The sequence below is a fragment of the Balaenoptera physalus genome (genome assembly GCF_965194825.1).
Source record: "Balaenoptera physalus genome assembly, chromosome: 20".
NCBI classification, from domain to species: Eukaryota; Metazoa; Chordata; class Mammalia; order Artiodactyla; family Balaenopteridae; genus Balaenoptera; species Balaenoptera physalus.
In genome coordinates, this window is record NC_138901.1 from 56,410,536 (window position 1) to 56,431,717 (window position 21,182).

General features: G+C 47.5%; 1 protein-coding gene across 1 annotated transcript in view; it reads left to right on the top strand.

Moving 5' to 3' along the window:
* DNAH2 (dynein axonemal heavy chain 2) overlaps nt 1-21,182 on the top strand; it is a 96,114-nt gene that overhangs the window by 26,485 nt on the left and 48,447 nt on the right. The window contains exons 14-30 of the mRNA XM_082441810.1: nt 7,963-8,109; nt 8,911-9,067; nt 9,322-9,561; nt 9,856-10,044; nt 10,241-10,388; nt 10,872-11,064; nt 12,437-12,637; nt 12,733-12,889; nt 13,253-13,427; nt 13,833-13,996; nt 15,650-15,811; nt 15,911-16,014; nt 17,036-17,192; nt 17,344-17,426; nt 17,517-17,697; nt 18,082-18,220; nt 20,881-21,098. Coding sequence (XP_082297936.1) covers nt 7,963-8,109; nt 8,911-9,067; nt 9,322-9,561; nt 9,856-10,044; nt 10,241-10,388; nt 10,872-11,064; nt 12,437-12,637; nt 12,733-12,889; nt 13,253-13,427; nt 13,833-13,996; nt 15,650-15,811; nt 15,911-16,014; nt 17,036-17,192; nt 17,344-17,426; nt 17,517-17,697; nt 18,082-18,220; nt 20,881-21,098 — 2,815 coding nt within the window. The remainder of the gene's footprint in view (nt 1-7,962; nt 8,110-8,910; nt 9,068-9,321; nt 9,562-9,855; nt 10,045-10,240; nt 10,389-10,871; nt 11,065-12,436; nt 12,638-12,732; nt 12,890-13,252; nt 13,428-13,832; nt 13,997-15,649; nt 15,812-15,910; nt 16,015-17,035; nt 17,193-17,343; nt 17,427-17,516; nt 17,698-18,081; nt 18,221-20,880; nt 21,099-21,182) is intronic.

A 21,182-nucleotide genomic window follows, 5' to 3' on the forward strand; every position in this document is an offset into this window, starting at 1 on the left:
AGAGAAAAGCCCGCGGGTGGCAACGAATACCCAAGGCAGCCAAAAATTTTTTAAAAAATGAAATAAATTTTAAAAAATATATTAAAAAAAAAAAGAAAGAGTCAAGGTTACCAGTTTCTTGTGTAACATCCCAGGGATAAGAGTGTATGTCTATCTAAGTGTACTTTTTAACATGAATAGTAGCACACTGTCCTCACTGTTCTATACTTTCAAAGTGTTCTCAAAATGATTTATTTAATTTTTCCATTATAAAATTCTTCATCCTCTTAGAAGACTTGCAGAATGCAGAAAAGTAGAAGGAAGAAAAAAATTCCCCCAAAGATAACCACTGTTAAAGATTTGGTATATTTTTTATCACTCCACCCCGCCCATTTCATATGGTTGCTTTTTTTTAATTTTTAAAATCTTTTTTAATTTTTAAATTAAAAATTTTAAACTACAAAAGTAGTGCATGCTCACTGTGAAAGAAAAAAAAAAGAGATTGATGTAGAAGTATATAAAGGAAAAACTGAAAATCCAGCACACAGCCCCACTCCGTAGAAGTAACCGTGATTACCATGTAATCAAAAATACACGCTGCACACATAAAACAGGATCCCGTTATAAACAGTATTTTTGCAACTTGCTTTTTTTTTTTTAAGGTTAACAATATGTGTGGGAGATTTTCCATTCTGTATGTACAGAACTACATAATTATTTTCCATGGCTTATAGCATCCCATGATTTTGCTGTACTGTAATTTAATCCATCAGCCCACTACTGATGGACTTACAAGTTGTACTGTTTCCATAAGGTTCTTGAATATTCTGTGCTGGGGGCTTTCAGCTAGGCTTCCTGCATCTTGTTCCCTTCCCCCCACAGTGGTGTGTCCACCTGATGTTTGAGCTTTGTGCCCACGTAGCAAGGATAAACTTAGGAGACGACTTTTCTGTCTGCCGTGATCATCTCTTGTCGAGGGACACATTGTATATTTATCTCAAACACCATTTGCATAAGCTTTACAGTAGAGCTTAACAAGACAACTTTGGGCCAAATATTTATGGCCTGGGTTTAGCCAAAACCCAAATAATGGCTAAAACACTTCTTCCAGAGAGAAGAGTTACCCCCATCCTTTGGCAGTTGTTGTCTAGAGAGATCTGTTTTAAGCTGCTTTACATTTTTGTGGCTTTATGATAAAACTACCTCAATCCAGTAAATAATGTATGGGGGAATAAAAAAGCCATGATCACGGGGAAGGATTTTGAAAAGTTTGGGCTCATTAAACCAGTAAAGGCATCCAAGATAGTTTCAGATTTTCCAAAACGTATGAAGACTCCAAGGAGGGGCAGATAACTTTATCAGGTTTACTTTTTTGTGTTCATGGTCTAGATAAGATCTTGAAATAAGCATGCTCTTCAAATGTCCTGATTGTCCTCAGAATTACCTGACTCTCCCTTAATTCTGGGAGGCTTCCAGTCCCTAATAGCACCTATTTTATCTCACAAGGGGTTTAGTTATCCCACCTTATATCCCAAACATTTGAACTCTGAAGTCCAAATTGGCTTTTACCACGTTTTACAGCCAGACCAGCCTTACAGAGAGTACTTAACACAAACATATTCCAGATGTCGTCTATACCCTGGCTGAAAAGAGCTGTTATTGCTGTGTATGTAGCAGACTCCTCTGTGTAGTGGGACTTCTTTTTTTTTTTTTTTTTAATTTATTTATTTTTGGCTGCATTGGGTTTTCGTTGCTGCACGCAAGCTTTCTCTAGTTGTGGCGAGCGGGGGCTACTCTTCATTGTGGTGAGCGGACTTCTCATTGCGGTGGCTTCTCTTGTTGCAGAGCACGGGCTCTAGGCGCACGGGCTTCAGTAGTTGTGGCATGCGGGCTCAGTAGTTGTGGCTCATGGGCTCTAGAACGCAGGCTCAGTAGTTGTGGCGCACGGGCTTAGTTGCTCCGCGGCATGTGACATCTTCCCGGACCAGGGCTCGAACCCATGTCCCCTGCACTTGCAGGCGGATTCTTAACCACTGTGCCACCAGGGAAGTCCTGTAGTGGGACTTCTCCAGAGCAGGACAGGGGACATTGGCGTCTGTCCATGTTTTGCGTATGGGACTTCCTCTTCCTCCTTTTCTCCTGCTCTGACAGCACTTTTCCCGTCCTGTCAGTTCATTCTGGGCTGTCAGCACCAAAACCAGCCAGCTTCCCTGTCCTGCCTCTACTGCCTGACCACTTGTCTGAGGACAAATCAGAAAATATTTTACAAAAATTATTCCCCAGGCTGATTTTTTTATAAGAAATTTTATTTATCAAGAAAATAAATTTGCATTCCAGAAACTTATTGATAAATTTCTGGCTAAGCCTTAACATCACTGTGAAAAAAGATCCTCACACGGTTTTCAGCTCAACATCAGGAAGGTATTTTCCAAATTCATCGTGTTGACTGACAAATTAAAATTTGGTAATTTGCCTCAAAGTTATTTTGAAAAATCTTGTCAAGTTGAGAAGATGAAGAAACATTTTTGTGCACTGTGGGATAGTATACATACCCAAGTGGGCTTGCCAAGATGTTGACAGAGTCAGATTCAAGGCCTTCAGCTTGAAGAATGTACGAGAATATGTTTATGCTACTAGAAATGTTCCCATACATATTTATACCCCTCCATCCTCCCAGTATAGCTATGACACAATTTTTGGTTAAATTGATATTCAGTGTTTTTCTTAATATGACTCTGTTAGTATTGTCTACTGCTGAGCCAAGTAATTTTCTGTTGTTCTGGTTCTTTCCTTGCTTGTGTGATGTTTGCTCTTTTTGCAATTAACAATTACCTCACTATTTTTGTAAGTACACTATTCACTGTCATTAATTCTTCCAGACCAACCAATAAAACCCCTTTGAATAATATTTTCCCTCACTATCTGACTTGTCAAGCATGTTATTGGTTTCATGTTTTTCTTAGCACTATCCCTCCTGGAACTCCCTGTCCTCTTGCTTCAGTCCGACTGGTTGGTTTCGAGGCCTGCTACCCAGGTGTCACCCTGGGACTTCTGTGAGCCTCTTTTCTTGTTTGATTGCCTATTTCCTTTGTCTTCCTGTTTCTTGGTTTATGTCCTCGTTTTGGTGGAGTGCATTCTTTAGTAGCTTTCCTAGAAACGGTGCGTGGGAGGTAACGGTTTTGAGTTCCTGCATGATTGACAACAGCTGTTTTACACCAGTTGGTCATTTGGCTGGATTTGGAATTCTAGGTTGAAAGTAATTTCCCTTTGTTTTGGCTGCTCTCTTTTGTGTTGGAGGCTTTCCTTAAATGTCCGATAATCCACTGTTCATTCGTATTTGGGAGAGCCTTATTCACTTTGAAGAATTTTGACAGTTTCAAAAATAACACGTACTTTAGTGGAGATCTTCAAGGTTTGAAAAAACAGCATTTCTTCATCCACAATCTCTTAAAGCATGTATCACAAATGAGCACTTGATAATAATTTCCTTCATTGGGAGATTCCTCTCCAATAGAGGTGGAAAACTTGAAATGTGATATTATTTCCTATATTGTTAATTTAGTGCTTGCCTGGTAGAACAGACACAAAATATTCTGGAATTTTCACCTTAATATTCTTTTAAAGTAACATCTCAGTAATATTCAGGATGTAAAGTTTCATCAGAGTATCGTCAGGTTATGGGGCCTTTTATCCTCTGTGATTAAAAAGTGCAATTTCATTTTTTTTAAAAAAAGAAGAAACCACATAGATTTACAAAATCAAATGACTTTTATTCAAGATTTAAAAATTTTTAAGTATTATGTATTTTCTTCTGGTATTTTGTGATTTTAGTCTTTACATTTGGTTCTTGGATCCATTCGCAGTTTATTTTGATTTAGGGAGAGAAGTGCCGATACAACTTGAGTTGTTTTTTTTTTTTTTAATCTATCCCCAGATGGCTAGTCAGTTGACCCAATCTCATTTATTGAACTGCTATCTTTATAATATAACAAATTCCCAAGTATGTCTGTGTCTATTTTGGGATTCACTATTCTGTTCAGGTAGGTCTATTTATTCATGTGCAGGGACCAAATTGTTTTTATTATTGTCCTCATTACTCTCCTTTTCAGAGTTTTCCTGGATATTTTAAATATCTATTTCTCATAAGAACGTTAGAATCTCTTTGTTTAGTTCCAAAAATAGTACTGTTCCTATTTTTTTGGGAACAAGGATTGGGTTAAATGTATAGGTTAACTTAAGAAGAATGAACATCTTTAAGATTGAGTCTTTCTATTCAAGAATAACATTTTTTTCTTTCAGTTTATTTAAATTCTGTTCTTTTGTTCATAAGACATTTTTTCCATACATATTAACCAATTAATAAGAAATGTTATAATATATAGTAATATCTTTTGATAATCTGTTAATTTGGGGTATTTTATTTTTATTATTTTAATTATCATGGGTCTCTTTTTCTCCATGATATTGTTGAACTGGTTATAGTTTTTATATTGGAAAACTTTGATTTTAATAAGTTAATTTTGTACCCAGTCCCTTTTACAATTAATCTCTTTGTTTAAAATAGTTTTTTCCTTTTAAAAACATTTTTTTCAAATTATGAAACGTATCATACTAACAGAGAATTATTTAAAACTTACATGTTCAAGTTAACAACTAGGCATAAAATAAACACCCTTGCCACTATCACCCAGGTCAAGGAAAGAACATGGCCAGTAGTCCAGAAGCAACCCCACTTACAATTATTTTTCAGTTGAATTAGTTGTCAACACTTCAAATTCAGGAGATTTTATATAAAAACCCACTTTCTGGCCTCTCTTGAAAAATCAGACAATGCAGTCGCACTGGGCCCACATCCCATTTGGCAGCAAACGCCTGGAACCCTGGAGCAGTGGCTCTTTTAGATAGACCACTCGCTCTTTTGCTCAACTTTAGGCCAAAACTCAGTTGCCATTTACCATTGCACTTGAGCTACACTTGCCTTGGAGAGATTGGAATTCCCGAACTTTGTCTTTTGATGATAAAAACCAAAGGAGCTGGTAGTTGGTTGGATGTTGGAAAGTCAGGGTGAGGGAGGACACGCAGTTCTGGCTCAGGCAGTGGGATGGTGCCGTTTCCATGTAGATCTGGGAGTCCTCAGCTTAGAGAAGCAGCTGAAGCCACGCAGTGGATGAGATCACCCAGGGCCAGCGTGTTGGATGTGCAGAACCTTGAGGAGCCCGCATGTGAGGGAGCTGCAGGGGAAGCAGATGCTTTGCTGAGTCTGCAGAGCCAGCTGAACGCGGTTTCCAAGGGACCCAGGAAAGAAAAGCCTGCTTCTACTGAAGGGCAGAGCTGACAAGAGGAGGACCGCGGTTCAGAAGCCAGGGAGGGAGGGTGTCTGAGGAAGGTGGAGAGGAGTCCACGCGATGTGAAGATCTGCAGAGGGGTCAGGGAGGGGTAAGGCTGAGGAGGGCCTCAGGGTTTAGCTACAGGAAGTCCCACGAGGAGTCCTGGGCGAACTTGATGAAAGCAGATTTAGAGGGGAAGGTGGGAGACAGCTCTCAGGGGACTGAGGAATGGGAAGAAAGGAAAGGAAGGGGAGGATGGTTCTTTACAGAAGGCAGGCTGTGAAGGGGGCACAGAGTGTTCTTTACAGAGGGCAGGCCTGTAGGAGGATATGGGGTCGAGGGGAGGCTGGGGTTTGTTTTTGTTTTAAGATTTTAGAAACCTGGCTTATTTAAATGTTGATGGGAAGGAACAAGTAGGTTGAGGGTGTAGGAGAGCTGGAGAAGATGGCATCTGAGAACGCAGGGGGAAACCGGATCAGAACATAGAGCTCAGGAAGAGGGCTTGGCCTTGGGTGGGAGGAGAGCCTCTTCTGCTATATATGGGAGAAATCATAGGTGTGGAGTCAGGTACGTTTTTAAGTTTTATAGCAGGGAGCGCACAGAGTTCTCAACTGGTGGCTTTTGTATTTCTTTGATGGAGAAGGTGGGGCTTTCTGCAGAGAGGCAAGGGGCAGACCAGGTTTGAGAAAGCGGAGGATTCGCAAACGGTCACTGTGAGAACAAGAGGGACAGCAGATTGGGGAAACCCCAGGGATGCAGCCCGGAGAGGCCAGCTGGGACCGGAGGAGACCTTGAACGTGCAGCGTGCTAATCTGTGTGGTCATGTGATCTTCTCCAGCCTTGCTTGGCCACCTTCACCTGGGCCTGGCGGGGAGGACAGTGGATTGAGCCAGGGTTGGCGTTTGGCCAGGTGGCTTAGACTAAGGAATGAGGCAAAAGAGTGAGAATTGGCAAGGGAGCAGTGGGAGTGGGCGGGGTCCGCGGAGGAGGAGGTGGAGGTGGAAGGGGACAAATAGGCAGCAAGAAAGGCCAGGGGTCAGCAGCCTGAACGTCCCCATGGGCTCAGACAACAGGAGTTTGGGAGGACTTGAGTGCACGTGCTGGAAGCAGGGCAGAGGCTGTCTGCTTGGTTACATCAGAGGTGGCGGAACACCAGTTCCAGGGTGTGGCCACTGAGTGGGGAGGAGGGGAAGGTCACTTGGTGTCAGGTGGCAAAGGACACTTAGGACGAGGGCCACAAACGCAGTTTAAAAATTTCTGGTGTTGCATTTAATAAAGGAAAAAGAAACAAGTGAAATTAATTTTAATATTCAACCCACTATTTCCCAGATATTATCATGCCAGCATATAATCAATATAAAGAATTATTCACAGGGAGTTTTCTATTCTCTTTTTCATGCAAAGTCCTCTCTGCCTTCCATCTTTGTGTCTCTTTCTCTACTTTCTGAGGGATTTCTGTCAAATTTATATCTCTCTTTTGATTTAAGAATTTTCTGCTCTCAGTTTTAACTTCCAAGAGCTCTCTTGGTGTCCCTTTTCTAGCATCTTGTTTCTGTTTCACGGATGCTCTTTTGTCTCTTATCTCTCTCTGAGGATGTTCGAGGTGGTTTTGTTTTTCTTTTGGGGGTGGGCCGTCTTCTTTCTGCACGACCTCTGTCCCCTCTCCTTCCCTTCTGGTTGCTTTTTTCTGTTTGTTTTGACTCCCACCTTTTGTGGTAGGAAAGACAGAGACCAGTGTTCTGTAACCCTTGGTTGTCTGTCCATATTTAAGGGACAGGGGCTGGAAAGCTGACCGGCAGCTCTGCTGAGCAGGAAGGGGGGCTTCTCTACTGGGAGCCTCACTGCAGGCTTGTCCGGGTGCGCTGTTTCCCGGCGACTCCAGAGGTCATCATCCGTGGGACTTTTCTATTTAGGCTGGTCCGAGGTCACACAGAACCATCTTTCAGACTTTGCTCCGGAGGGTGTAGGTCCAGCTGCCAGAGTGCCGGTTTCTGGGCAGGAAAGGGAGGCGGGGATCTTAACATTCAGTGTGTTCACGGTGACTCACCACCCCTGCTCCCAGTGTATTACTCTCTCCTTCAACGGGGCCTGGGGTTCCCCAGTCCAAAGACCCTCTGTTTGTCTCTACACTCCCTCCTGAGACAAGAAGTCTTCAGTCTTAGGCTGGGGTCAGGGAGGGCAACTTGCTTAACTACGTAGAGTAGGAGAGGGGACATGGGTAGAGCCGCTTCCTAAACCTTCAACTGCTCTTCCTGTTATAATCCCACCTTCACCCCTTTCCTGAGATACTTGGAGCCACCCGTCCCCAGGCCTCTAGAGAGGCTTCCTAGCTGTCTCCAGCGCCAGCTGAGGACTCCTCTTCTCCTTCTTATCCATCTGCTTTTCCACTTTCAGATGTTTTCAGTTGTTGTCTTCTTGTATTTGTGGGCTTATGCCTTAGACAAGCGAAACCCCCGTTTACTGTTATTTTGGTTATTTGGGGAGGGGAGCAAAAGTTAACGTGTCCAGTCCGCCTTCTTTACTCGGAGGTTCTGCTTCATTGCTTACCTTTAAGGGTCTCCTTGCGCCCCAGCCCCGTGCCTCTTGGTTGGGTGCTGGTTCCGGTTTATGCCCTTGGGCGGCCCCCGCAGCTGCTCTGCCTCGCTTCCTCCCCAAGGTCCCTGTTGATCCTCTTTGTGGAGATTGACTACTGGGAGCGGCTGCTGTTCGAGACGCCCCACTACGTGGTGAACGTGGCTGAACGCGCCGAGGACCTGCGCATTCTTCGAGAAAACCTGCTGCTCGTCGCTCGGGACTACAACAGGTGGGGCCCGTGCTGCCGCCCTCCTGAATGCCACTTCATGCTCCCCCTTTGTCTTATCCGCCCCACGATGTTGTCCATTTCCTACAGTGTGCATCCTTCACATTTTGTCCGTCTCAAAAAAAAAAAAAAGGTTCCCGTGCTCTCTCGTACGGCCCTACGATTATTCCTGTCCCTTTCAGTGTTGTCTTCTGGCTTTAGAGTAGAGAGCAAAAACACCACGTCCCCTCCCACCCCACTGGGCACCTGGACCATATATACTGTCGGCCTGGGTGACTTCTCTAGGAAGGAAGTTGATGGCGTTAGGTTTATGGGCCCAGAACAACATAAGATTCGTTGAACCAAGCAAGGCCATGCTGGCACTCCTCTTAACACCCTTTGTACTCATCTCTGGAGTGAGGCTTAGCTCGGGGTTGGGTACCTTTCTCAGCCCAGTTCAAGTCCGAGGGGATGGGACCGGCAGTCTTGTTTGGGTGTCTAGAACTGCATGGTCCAATATGGCAGCCACTAGGTGCATGTGGCTATTTCTATTCAAGTTAATTAATTAAATTAAATAAAATTTAAAATTCAGTTACTCATTTGCACAGGCCACATTTCAAGGGCCCCACAGCCACGTGTGGCTCGTGGCTACCCTACCAGGCAGCACGAATGGTAGACCATTTCTGTCATCGCAGAAAGTTTTATTGGAAAGCTCTAGCCTAGAGTCATGAACTTTTAGAGTTCTCCACCAAGTGTCCTGGTGTGGAGGAGAGGTCGTCAGAGCTGATAGCTCCCTACCAGCTACCGGTCTCCTCTTACGCGCAGGATTATTGCCATGCTGTCCCCAGATGAGCAGGCCCTGTTCAAAGAACGTATCCGGTTCCTGGATAAGAAGATCCACTCTGGGCTCAAGAAACTGCACTGGGCCTTGAAGGGGGCCAGTGCCATCTTCATCACAGAGTGCCGCGTACACGCCAGCAAGGTGGGCCATGGTCATTAGACCCTAAAGGTCTGCAAGGCAGACTGAAAGGCTGGCATGTGGGTAATTAATACCTGAGTCATGGGTAGTGGTGGAGAGACCATGGAGTCGTGTGAAAGAAATGAAGTGTGCTTAGGGAAGTTTTTTTTTTTTCTTAATGTCAGCAACTCTAGCCAGAGGACAGTGGGAGGATAGAATTAGGCCCAGAGGGTCTATTCCCAAGCTGAAACTCCCCCATGGCTGGGGTCTGACTCCAGGTGCAGACGATTGTGAATGAGTTCAAGGCGTCCACTCTGACCATTGGCTGGCGAGCCCAAGTGATGTCAGAGACACTACTGGTACGCATTAGTGACAAACGGGTGTACAGGGACCTGGAATTTGAGGAGGACCAAAGAGAGCATCGGGCAGCGGTGCAGCAGAAATTGATGACCCTGCACCGTGACGTGGTGGCCATCATGACCAACTCCTATGAAGTCTTCAAGAACGATGGCCCCGAGGTAGGGGGTCCTGTGGCCAGGACTTTGTGGGTGGGCAGGTCCTCAGCTCCCCCAGTCCCATCAGACCCTTCTCTTGGTCTTTCTCCTCCCCCCAACCCCCACGTGCTTCTCAAACATCCTGCTCTAGTCTTGGATTCACCCAACCTTCGGCCTTTCAAACCTCCTTCCTTCAGGACTCGGCGTCCCGTCTTTCTATTGAACCAGCTCGTTCCCCTCCCTGTTGGCTGGTTCTCATTTCCCAGGACCTGCCTTGTCTTCCCTGAGGGGTTCTCTTCCCCCTGCTCTTCCCACCAGATTCAGCAGCAGTGGCTGCTGTACACGATTCGGCTGGACCGCATGATGGAGGATGCCCTGCGCCTGAATGTGAAGTGGTCGCTGTCGGAACTGTCCAAGGCCATCAATGGGGATGGAAAGACCACCCCCAACCCACTCTTCCAAGTCCTTGTCATTTTGAAGAATGACATGCAGGGAGGTGTGGCACAGGTGGGAACCACTTTGCCCCCAACACCCCGAAACCATCACACTTTATTTGCCAGTTTCCGTCAATCCTTAAACTTGGCTCTAGGCCCTGACTTTCTCCTACAGCCTCCAGGCCTGGTTCTGCGGTGTCCAGCCTTCCCAGTCCTGAGCTTGTGTCCTCCCGGGCCTGTGCTAAGCTCTCTCCACTGTGCTCCCCCAGGTGGAGTTCTCACCCACTCTGCAGACCTTGGCAAGTGTGGTCAATGACATTGGCAACCAGCTCTTCTCCACCATCTCTGTCTTCTGCCACCTCCCTGAAATTCTCATCAAGTGCAAGTTTCTTCGTGAGCCCATCTACACAATCGTGGGTGAGTGGGCAGTGGGAGGGCACCAGATGCAGGGGTAGCAAAAGCTTAGGACCTGGCAGAGCCAGGAGGAGAGACCAGGGCTGTTTCCAGACGTACTGGGCCAGTCATCTCCATGACTGGTGGAAAACCCAGGTCAAAGGGCTGGATTGGGGAAGGGAGAAGGGCCACAGAGGGGGGTCAAAACTGGGTGACTGATGCTCAAGGGGTTTGGGGTTTGGGGTTGGGAGACCAGGAAGGACTTGTTTGGGACTGGGGCTGGGCTATAAGAGCCCTAGACACCAAGAGGTGAGACATCTGAATCCTACAGAGTAGAGTCATTCTTTTACTTTCGGCCTCCTCCTTCATTTCCTAATGCTCGTGTTTGAGCTGTATTTCTTTGGGAAGGTGCTGTTGGAGGGGGGGTTCTGGGGCAGTGGCCAGGGGCTGGGCTGCAGCTTGGGTTGGGGTGGAAGTTAGTGAGAAGCATTTTGCTGGGTCTTGAAGAGCGGGATGAGGACATCAAGAAGATCCAGACCCAGATCAGCAGCGGCATGACCAACAACGCAGCCCTGCTGCAGAACTACCTCAAGACCTGGGACACGTACCGCGAGATCTGGGAGATCAACAAGGACTCTTTCATTCGTCGATACCAGCGCCTCAACCCGCCGGTCTCTTCTTTTGACGCCGACATTGCTCGGTAAGGAGCAGAGGTGGCTGTGAGGGTCTGTCTGGAAGAGGCGGAGCACTGCAGGGGGAGGTCTGACCTGCAGACTGGGGGAGGGGCAGAAAACTAGAGGACAAGCACCGGACCTAGGGCGCTGGGCCTTTGTTTCTCAAGGGGATAGCGATCCGATAAGAGCCGGGCAAGATTTAGGGAAAAAGCTGCTTTGGTGCGGAGTACCACAGGGTCCTGCTGGGAAGGGAGAGATGCTAGGGATCTGAAAGGTGAGAGACGTGAACACTTTCATTTTAAGAACGCAGATGGGAGTTAAATGGAAGAAGATTCTTAAATTCTGATATGAACTCCCGTCTCTTTGTCCTCTAGTCATTCATTCATTCATTCATTCATTCATTTGTTCAAAAAACACCATTGTTATGATGGGTTGTGAGGAATTAAAAAAAAAGAAATGAACAAGTTTTTTCCTCCCAAGGGCTCTAGTGCAGTAGGGAAGATAAGAATATTGCTGAAAGAGCAGTGGCCGTGGCATCTTGAGGACAGTTGAAATTCCAGCTCCACCACTTACTAGTCATGTCATCTTAGGTCGGTTATTCACATTCTCTGGGCCTCAGTTCCCTGTGAAATAGGTGTTATACTACTGACCTCATAAGGTTGTGAGACTGTTAAGTATATGTGGAAGCTCTGTGTGAACTCTGAAGCACTAATGTGCTGATGTGCTCAGTGTTCTTATACAAGCTTCCATGCAATCAGCGCCGTGAGTCAGGTATGCAAGATGTGGGGCAGTTCGATGAAAGGAGAGAGAATTTTCAGCCGGGGGCGTCAGGGGAAGGAGGACGTGGATGAAGGGAGTGACTCTGGGGCAGGGCTTTTCAGGATGGGTAGGACATCAGCAGGCAGAGATGGGCAGTGGGAGGACATTCCAGGCAGAGACAACAGCACGAAGATGGGACCACGTGAGCATGTTCACCAAATAGTGAGTATCCAGAAAGGAAGTCAGCAGGGGGATAGATGTACAGCAGCCAACTTAATCCTCTCAGCAGCCTCGCAGGGTGGGTTCTGTTACCGTCACCAGGTTGCAGATGAGAAGACTGAGGTTCAGAGTCGTTAAATAACCTGCCTGGCGGCACAGAGCTAGTGAGCAGCACAGTGTGAACCCAGCCCGGATTGCTGAGCCTCTAAAGCCTTGAATGCAAACCGCGGAGTCTGAAAGCAGCGGTTGGGAAAATGCCATGATCACAGCCACCTGCTGGGGGACGGGTTGAAGTGGGAGACACCCGGGGGCAGAAGAATGCTTTAGCGCTGCTGGCTGGGAGGAAAATATCACCCAGGCAGGGCATCCGGCACGTCTGCAAAGAAAAAGACGTCCTAGCGGGGATGTGGGCCTTTTCAGCTACACGGAGGTGGCTAATAACGTGCAGAAGGAGGAGACGGTCCTCAACATCCAGTTTGTGTTGCTGGACTGCTCACACCTCAAGTTCTCGCTGGTGCAGCACTGCAATGAGTGGCAGAACAAGTTCACAACCCTGCTCAAGGAGATGGCGGCCAGGCGCCTCCTGGAGCTGCACACCTACCTGCAGGAGAACGCAGAGAAGTACGGCTGGTGGACGTGGGCTCAGGCCATGCAGGGGGGAGGGTAGGCCCGGCCTTCCCGCCCGCCCGCCCACACTCTCTTCGCCCACGCTGCAGAATCAGCCACCCTCCCCAGACGCTGGAGGAACTGGGGGTCAGTTTGCAACTCATGGAGACCCTGCAGCACGATATGCCCAACTTGGAGACCCAGATCCCTCCCATACACGAGCAATTCACCATCCTCGAGAAGTACGAGGTGCCAGTTCAGGACAGCGTGAGTTCCTAAGACGCGCGGCCCACCCACCCGAGCCCGGCCCATTCCAGCCCCAGGTTGCGGGGGACACTGACGCCCCATGTCGGAGACCCTCGGCTGTCAGGAGGGAGAGCAGAGAAGTGAGCGGGGGAGAAGGCGCAAGGCCCCAAAGCCTCTGAGAGCCAAAGCTAACTTGAATGATCTTTCGGGTCACCCTGAGGATCTCTTTCAGGCCCAGCAACTGCTTGATTTCTTTGGGCCTCATTGCATGTGGAACTTGGACACAGATGCTGGTCCAGAGGATCGGAAAAGAGTTCTTCGAAGTGTTGGTGGGACGGGCAGAGCTCCTGCTCGTGGGTCACCTCCACTCTGTGATGTCCCCAGGTGCTGGAGATGCTGGACAGTCTCAGCGGGCAGTGGGTCGCCTTCCAGCAGGCTGTGCTGGACGGTGAACAAATGCTGAAGAGGCACAAGGAGAAGTTCAAGACAGGCCTCATTCACTCAGCTGACGATTTCAAGAAGAAAGCACACAATCTTCTGGAAGAATTTGAATTCAAAGGTACCCGTCTCGCAACCTCTCCCCTGACTTTCCCTTTGTCTTGACCCAGTCTTTCAAAGCCTAGGTCCCATCCCGGGAAGAGTGCAGACAAGGCTGAGCAGGGGAAAGAGCCTGGCACGTCTGTCGGTGACACTCCTGTTGTCGCTGAGTCTTGGCTGGAAGGCAGCAGCCCAGCTCATAGCCTCTCCAGTTTTCTTACACTGACTTTTCATGTCCCACCCGTTTCTGACTCTCGAGCCACAGGTAGTTTCAATGCATTCTTTCAATGCGTTCTCTCTTGTTTTCCTTCTCTTGTGGGAGGAGAGAAGTGAGATTTACCCACAAAGAGGAAGGCAAGCCACGGTGGCCTTTCAGGGGACCTTGGCCTTGAGTGGGAATCAGAACTTCACCTTGGACTCCCCACAGGCCCATTCACCAGCAACGTGGGGCACCAGGCGGCCCTGGAGCAGATAGCCCACGTACGGGCTATGCTGAACGCCATGCGGGAGGAAGAAAACAATCTCCGTGCCAACCTGGGCATCTTCAAGATTGAGCAGCCAGCCTCCAAGGACCTGCAGAACCTGGAGAAGGTGGTGTGCCGAGCAAGGCCCTCGTGGTGACCAAGGGTAGGGGGCAGGAGGCAGGAGAGTGGGTCCCAACCTGCCTGGGAAAACAACCGGGGCCAGGAAGATGGGTACACGGGGAGCTTTTTTTAAAAATGGGGGGAAAACTCAGGTAACAAAAGAACCATTTTAAAGTGAACGGTTCAGTGGCATTTAGTACATTCACAATGTTGTGTAACCATCACCTCTAATTCTAAAACATTTTCATTACCCCCAAGAGAAACCCTATACCCATTAGCAGTAACCCCCTATTCCCTCTCCTCCCAGCCCCTGTCGACCACTAATCTATTTTCTACTTACAGTTGACCCTTGAACAACAATGGGTTTGAATTGAGCAGGTCCGCTTATACGCGGATGTTTTTCAATAGTAAATACTACAATACTACACAATCTGTGGTTGAATCCACAGATGGGGAACCATGGATATGGATGAACTGCGGATGTGGAGGGCAGACTATAAGTTATACACAGATTCTCTTGACTGCGTAGAGGGTTGGTGTCCCTAACCCCTATGGTTTTTAATGGTCAACTGAACATGGGTTTTGCCTATTCTGGACATTCTGTGTAAAGGAAAGCATGCAATACGTGACTTTTTGTGTCTGGCTTCTTTCATTTAGTGTAGTATTTTCAAGGATCATCCATGTTGTAGCATGTGTTAGTACCTCATTTCTTTCTATGGGTGAATAATATTCCATTGTATGGATTTTGTTTATCCATTAACCTGTCAATGGACATTTGGGTTGTTTCCACTTTTTAGCTTCTGTAAGTGGTGCTGCTGTGACTCTGCGTGTACTTGTATTTGTCTGAGTTCCCGATCCCAATTCTTGTGGGTATGTACGTAGGAGTGGAGTTGCTGGATCATATGGTAACTCTATGTTTAACGTTTTGAGGAACCTCCAAGCTGTTTTCCACAGCAGCTGCAGCATTTTACTCTCCCACTAGCAGCGTACGAGGGTCCCTACTTCTCCACATCCTTGCCGGCATGCCCCCCCTTTACTTTTGGTTCTAGCCATCCTAGTGGGTGTGAAGTATCTCACTGTGGTTTTGATTTGCATGTCTCTACTGACTAATGACGTTGAGGATCTTTTTCTTTTTTTTTTTTTAATATTATTTATTTACTTATTTATTTTGGCCGCATTGGGTCTTCATTGCTGCACGCAGGCTTTCTCTAGTTGCGGCGGGTGGGGGCTACTCTTCGTTGCGGTGCGCGGGCTTCTCATTGCGGTGGCTTCTCTTGTTGTGGAGCACAGGCTCTAGGTGCGCGGGCTTCAGTAGTTGCAGCACGTGGGCTCAGTAGTTGCGGTGCACGGGCTTAGTTGCTCTCCGGCATGTGGAATCTTCCCGGACCAGGGCTCGAACCCGTGTCCCCTGCATTGGCAGGTGGATTCCTAACCACTGTGCCACCAGGGAAGTCTGAGGATCTTTTCATGTGCTTGTTCCCTGAGGCGCTCTTAAGGCAAGAGAGTGGAGGAAAAAAATGTGAACTGAGGAGGCAGCTGTATGTTGCCAGGAGGGAAGAGCTTCTCAGAATGAGAGGAGGAGAGGCCCTGCGTGTTTGCCGGGGAGGAGGAGGGCGAGAGTCACGTCACTCAATGCACCTGTCTGCTCTTGGCCACGAAGGAGCTGGACGCGCTGCAGCAAGTCTGGGAGATCACCCGAGACTGGGAGGAAAACTGGAACCAGTGGAAGACCGGCCGGTTCCTGACCCTGCAGACGGAGGCCATGGAGACCATGGCCCACGGGCTGTTTCGCCGCCTCACCAGGCTGGCCAAAGAGTACAAGGTTTGTGGGGAGAGGGTGGGGGGCCGCAGGCAGGCCGACTGAGGAAGGGGCCATGTGGGAAAGATGGTCAGGTCTTCGACGCCTCTCGCTTTTACTCAGGACCGAAACTGGGAGATTATTGAAACCACTCGCTCAAAAATAGAGCAGTTCAAGAGGACCATGCCTCTCATCTCGGACCTGCGAAACCCTGCCCTTCGAGAGCGGTGAGGCTGCCCCTCGGGTCCTGGGGGTCTCCCCCTGGCCTGGCCGTCACCTGCTTCTCCCGGTTGTCCCCTCCATGGCGTTCCTAGCTCTCTCTGCCCCTCTGTTCACCAACACACGCCTTGAAGAAGGCTTCCCAAGAGCCCACCGCCGTCCTCTGTCTGTCACATTGTCCTGGGTTCTCCGGCCTTCTTGGCTCTTTCCTTTCCGTCTCCCCTCAATTTATGTTGTCCGTCAGAGCTAAGCTTTACGTCTTCTGTCCTACAGATGCTTGCATGTTGTAGCCCAAAGCCTAACTTTTGTCCTTTAGGGGTTTTGTTTTTGTGCCTTGTTTAAGAGGACCCCGTCTACCCCAGAGCTGTAGACACACTCTCTCCATACTTTCTTCTCATACTTTATAATTTTGCTTTTCAAGTTTACCTCTTTTAGTGCATCTGGACTTTATCACATGATAGAACAGGGCTTTGAAACCATTGAGGCTAGAATAAACTATTTTATAAATGGTGTTTTAATAATTATCTATCTCTTCATTTAGGAGTAAGTAATTTTACTTCTTTGGTATTGCCTCCAGCATAATGTTTTTGGCGATGCTTCACTAATAAGTATTATGCAATTAAGTATCACCTAACCGCTTTATTTGCTTAAGTTATTTACCCTCTCTAAACCTCAGTTTCTGCATGTGTAAATGGAATAACATGTATAGAGTGGTCCTCATTTATAGTGGCCATGAAAATGAAATGGTTCATGTAAAGCAGTTGGCCCAGTGCATCATCTGTAGTGAACCTGCAATCATCCGTCCTAACTCCCTCTCCAGAGAGTCAGCACCTCAATCTCTGTATTCCCCACAGTGCCTAAGATTGTATTTTAGAGGCTATTTAGTAAATACCTGTTGAATCGTGAATTAATAAATACACGGAATCATAATATCCCAATGGGAGAAAGCCATTGGGGAGCGATGCTGATACTTTCCAGTAGGCTCTGGTGCTCCAGCGTCCTGATCTGACCTTTTGCCCCTGGCTGCAGGCACTGGGATCAGGTCAGGGACGAGGTCCAACGGGAGTTTGATCAGGAATCTGAACGCTTCACCTTGGAGCAGATCGTGGAGCTTGGGATGGATCAGCACGTGGAGAAAATTGGGGAGATCTCTGCCTCAGCAACCAGAGAGCTGGCTATAGAGTTGGTATGACAGAGTCCTTTCCCATGGCCCCTCATTTCCTAAGCTTCCTGGAACAAAGGCTTCCAGCTTTTCATCATCTGATGGCCCCTCCCAGCTCCTATTACCCTTGGGGGCTAAATACCTGATTGATCTGTTCCCCAATTTCTTTCCGCAGGCATTACAAAACATTGCCAAGACCTGGGATGTGATTCAGCTAGACATAGTCCCCTACAAGGATAAGGGCCATCACCGACTCAGGTAGACAGGGCTGTGTGACCTGGGATGCAGAGTGGGGACCGAGGCTTGGCAGATGGGGCTAGACTATGATTTTGATACCTTCCACCGCAGAGGCACGGAAGAAGCGTTTCAGGCGCTGGAAGATAACCAGGTGTCTCTGTCTACCATGAAGGCATCTCGTTTTGTCAAGGCCTTTGCGAAGGATGTAGACAACTGGGAACGCTGCCTCTCCCTCATTTTGGAAGTTATTGAGGTGGTGCTCACAGTGCAGCGTCAGTGGATGTACCTAGAGGTCAGGTTTCTCTGCCTGAGCTCTCCCTACCTGCTGTTTTGACTCCTTTATTTGTATAGGGCCTAGATAGTTGCCCTGTTATCGGCCCTGTTTTCCCACCTCTAAAGCCATTCTTCATCTGGGACCTAGGCATCTGACTCTTGGTTATTACCTCTCATCTTCAGCCCCCTCCTTGCAAAGCCTTTGTTCTTTTTCCATTTTTCTTCTCGGACCCACAAACCTGGCCTCCCAATCCCAAGTTTCCTTCTAGAACTTGAGCATCTTGCCCTTTGGTTCTGATGCTCTTTATCTTCTCCTCAACTGTCAGTCCTGGTCTGAGAGCAGGGAGCAGAGTGTGGAGAGTGTGTGAGAAACAGCCTCTCACGCCAGTTGTTGGCCCTTCAGAATATCTTCCTAGGAGAGGACATCCGCAAGCAGCTGCCCAATGAATCAGGCTTATTTGACCAAGTCAACGGCAACTGGAAAGACATCATGGACCGGATGAACAAGGACCCCAATGCTCTCCGGAGCACCCACTATCCAGGTCTGATCCCTGACGTAACCTCAGCTGGTGCTATATGTATGTGAAGTCATGGCCACATTCTTTTTTTTTTTTTTAATTTTATTTATTTATTTTTGGCTGTGTTGGGTCTTCGTTTCTGTGCGAGGGCTTTCTCTAGTTGCGGCAAGTGGGGGCCACTCTTCATCGCGGTGCGCGGGCCTCACACTATCGCGGCCTCTCTTGTTGCGGAGCACAGGCTCCAGACGTGCAGGCTCAGTAATTGTGGCTCACGGGCCTAGTCGCTCTGCAGCATGTGGGATCTTCCCAGATCAGGGCTCGAACCCGTGTCCCCTGCATTGGCAGGCAGACTCTCAACCACTGCGCCACTAGGGAAGCCCCACATTCTTCATTTACTGAAAGATTGACCATTGCACCTGGCTGTCCTACCATCACCACCACCTCTTCTAAGCATTAAATAGTAGTTCCGTAAATTAAACTCCACACATATTTGAGCAGAGTACAATATAATGGTTAAGAGGATGGGCTATGGAATCAGACAGACTTGAGTTCAAAATCTGACTCATGCCTTACCGATTATGTGCTCTCGGGCAGCTTGCTTCCTCCGTACTGCAGTTTCCTCACCTGTAGTGTGTGTGGGGTTAATGATAGCTATTTCTCAGGGTCTTTGTAAGGATAATAGAGGAGTATGTAGCACTCAGTACAGTGTCTGGCATAAAGTTAGTGCTCAATTATTAGTACTGTGCCTCAAGAAACACTGATCGAGGAATCACTCTTCTTCTCTAGCTGGTTCATTCGATGAGATGATGCAGGTAAATGAGATAATGCAAGTAAAGCCCTTGTCACATTAAATGGCACAGAGAAAATCTTTGGTTACTATGAGCTATTGTTATTACCTTGACTTTAATTGGTTTATCAGATTAGCTAGTCTTTAATGTAGACATTTTGGTAGGCATGGGGATTGGGTAAGGGGATGGGGGAGAGATGTACACATAGTGAGGTCTGGTTGATTATGCTCGATTGGGGTAAAGAATCAGGAAGTCATGTTTGGCGATGGGTACCTACAGTGCGTGTCCTGAGAAGAGTTTTGGCATGGGGTATGGAGGACCTCTTTGTTTTGCCAAGGGCCAATCTAACAATTCTTCATTTTCCCAAGAACCTTAAGTATACACATCAAAAAAAATTATTATTCAATTACTCTGGTAAAATATAAGTATTAGGACGTGCAAAATTGAGTGACAACATGAATTTTTTAGAAATAATATTTGAGATAATTGACATAATTATATTTTAGAACAATTTATAAGCAGAGTCATCTCTTCGTTGAACACACAGAACAAAGCTGTGTTGTCCACTGCTACCGGGTCTCCCTGTGGTCTCCAGGGGCCACTCAGGTGGCCGCTCAAGGGTTCTAACAGCCTGTAGGCTTTGTACTTGAAGGTCTGAGGGTCACCTCAGAGTTCAGACTCCATGATATCCATACTTTCTTCAGAAAGCTAGAAACTTGGAAGACCAGGAGATAAGCTAATCAAAATCTAATGCTGGGAGGAAACTAACATTATCAAGAACCTACAAATATGAACACATTTTATTTTATATCTTGAGTTTTTCTTTGAGGTGGATCTTATTACCATTTTACAAAGAGGTAAAAGCTCCCTGAGGTTAACTGACGTGCTAATTAAGTGAAAGAGCCGCAGTTTGGATGGCCATCGTCTGCCTCCCAATCTAGTGCTCTTTTTGTTTGTTTGTTTGGCCACTCCGCACAGCTTGTGGGATCTTAGTTCCCCAACCAGGGATCGGAACCGCGCCCCCTGCAGTGGAAGCTCGTAGTCCCAACCACTGGGCTGCCAGGGAATTCCCTCTAGTGCTCTTTTTGCTCTGTCTCGAGGGACACTGGCAACCCCAGTGACTGCAGACCCCTTTCATTGTGTGCGTGTGATATGTATTTAAATCTAATGTGTTTTTTTTCAATTTATTTATTTTTGGCTGCACTGGGTCTTCGTTGCTGCACACGAGCTTTCTCTAGTAGTGGTGAACGGGGGCTACTCTTCGTTGCAGTGTGTGGGCTTCTCATTACGGTGGCTTCTCTTGTTGTGGAGCACCGGCTCCAGGGGGCGCGGGCTTCAGTAGCTGTGGCATGTGGGCTCAGTAGTTGTGGCTCACGGGCTCTAGAGCGCAGGCTCAGTAGTTGTGGCACACGGGCTTAGCTGCTCCACAGCATGTGGGATCTTCCCGGACCAGGGCTCAAACCCGTGTGCCCTGCATTGGCAGGCGGATTCCTAACCACTGCACCACCAGGGAAGTCCCAAATCTAATGTTTTAACTTGTTGAATTGTTTATGTGCAGAACAAGCTCTAATTTTCAGAAGCTCTTGGGATGATCGGCAGAGCCCCACTTCTTTGGTGGGAAAAGACTGATGGGAGATGTAGTTATATTAATGGAATTGTATAATTAATACATAATGTATAATGCATACAATAGTGTATAATGAATACTTAATAATGAATTAATGAAGAGGATGGGAAAAGAGTGATTGGGGACACTGCATCTGCTTCCAAAAACCATATGGCAGTCTGTGCCCCAATACTCAAGAGCTGGCAAAGTGGATATAGTTGGAGGCTCCAGATCTACTCAGGGCAGTGGTAAAAGGGCCACCAAATATCATTCACTGTTCTCCTCTCCAGGCCTCCTGGACACATTGATAGAAATGAACACTATCCTGGAAGACATCCAGAAGTCTCTGGATATTTATTTAGAGACCAAGCGCCATATTTTCCCCCGCTTCTACTTCTTGTCCAATGATGACCTCCTGGAGATTCTGGGCCAGTCCCGCAACCCAGAGGCTGTGCAGCCACACCTCAAAAAATGCTTTGACAACATCAAATTGCTGAGAATGCAGAAGGTCAGTAGAGGTGGGCATGATGCGAAGGAGGGCAGGGGAGGGATGGCGACGTCAAGGTGTTCAAGGCCTCGGAGGGGACCGTGC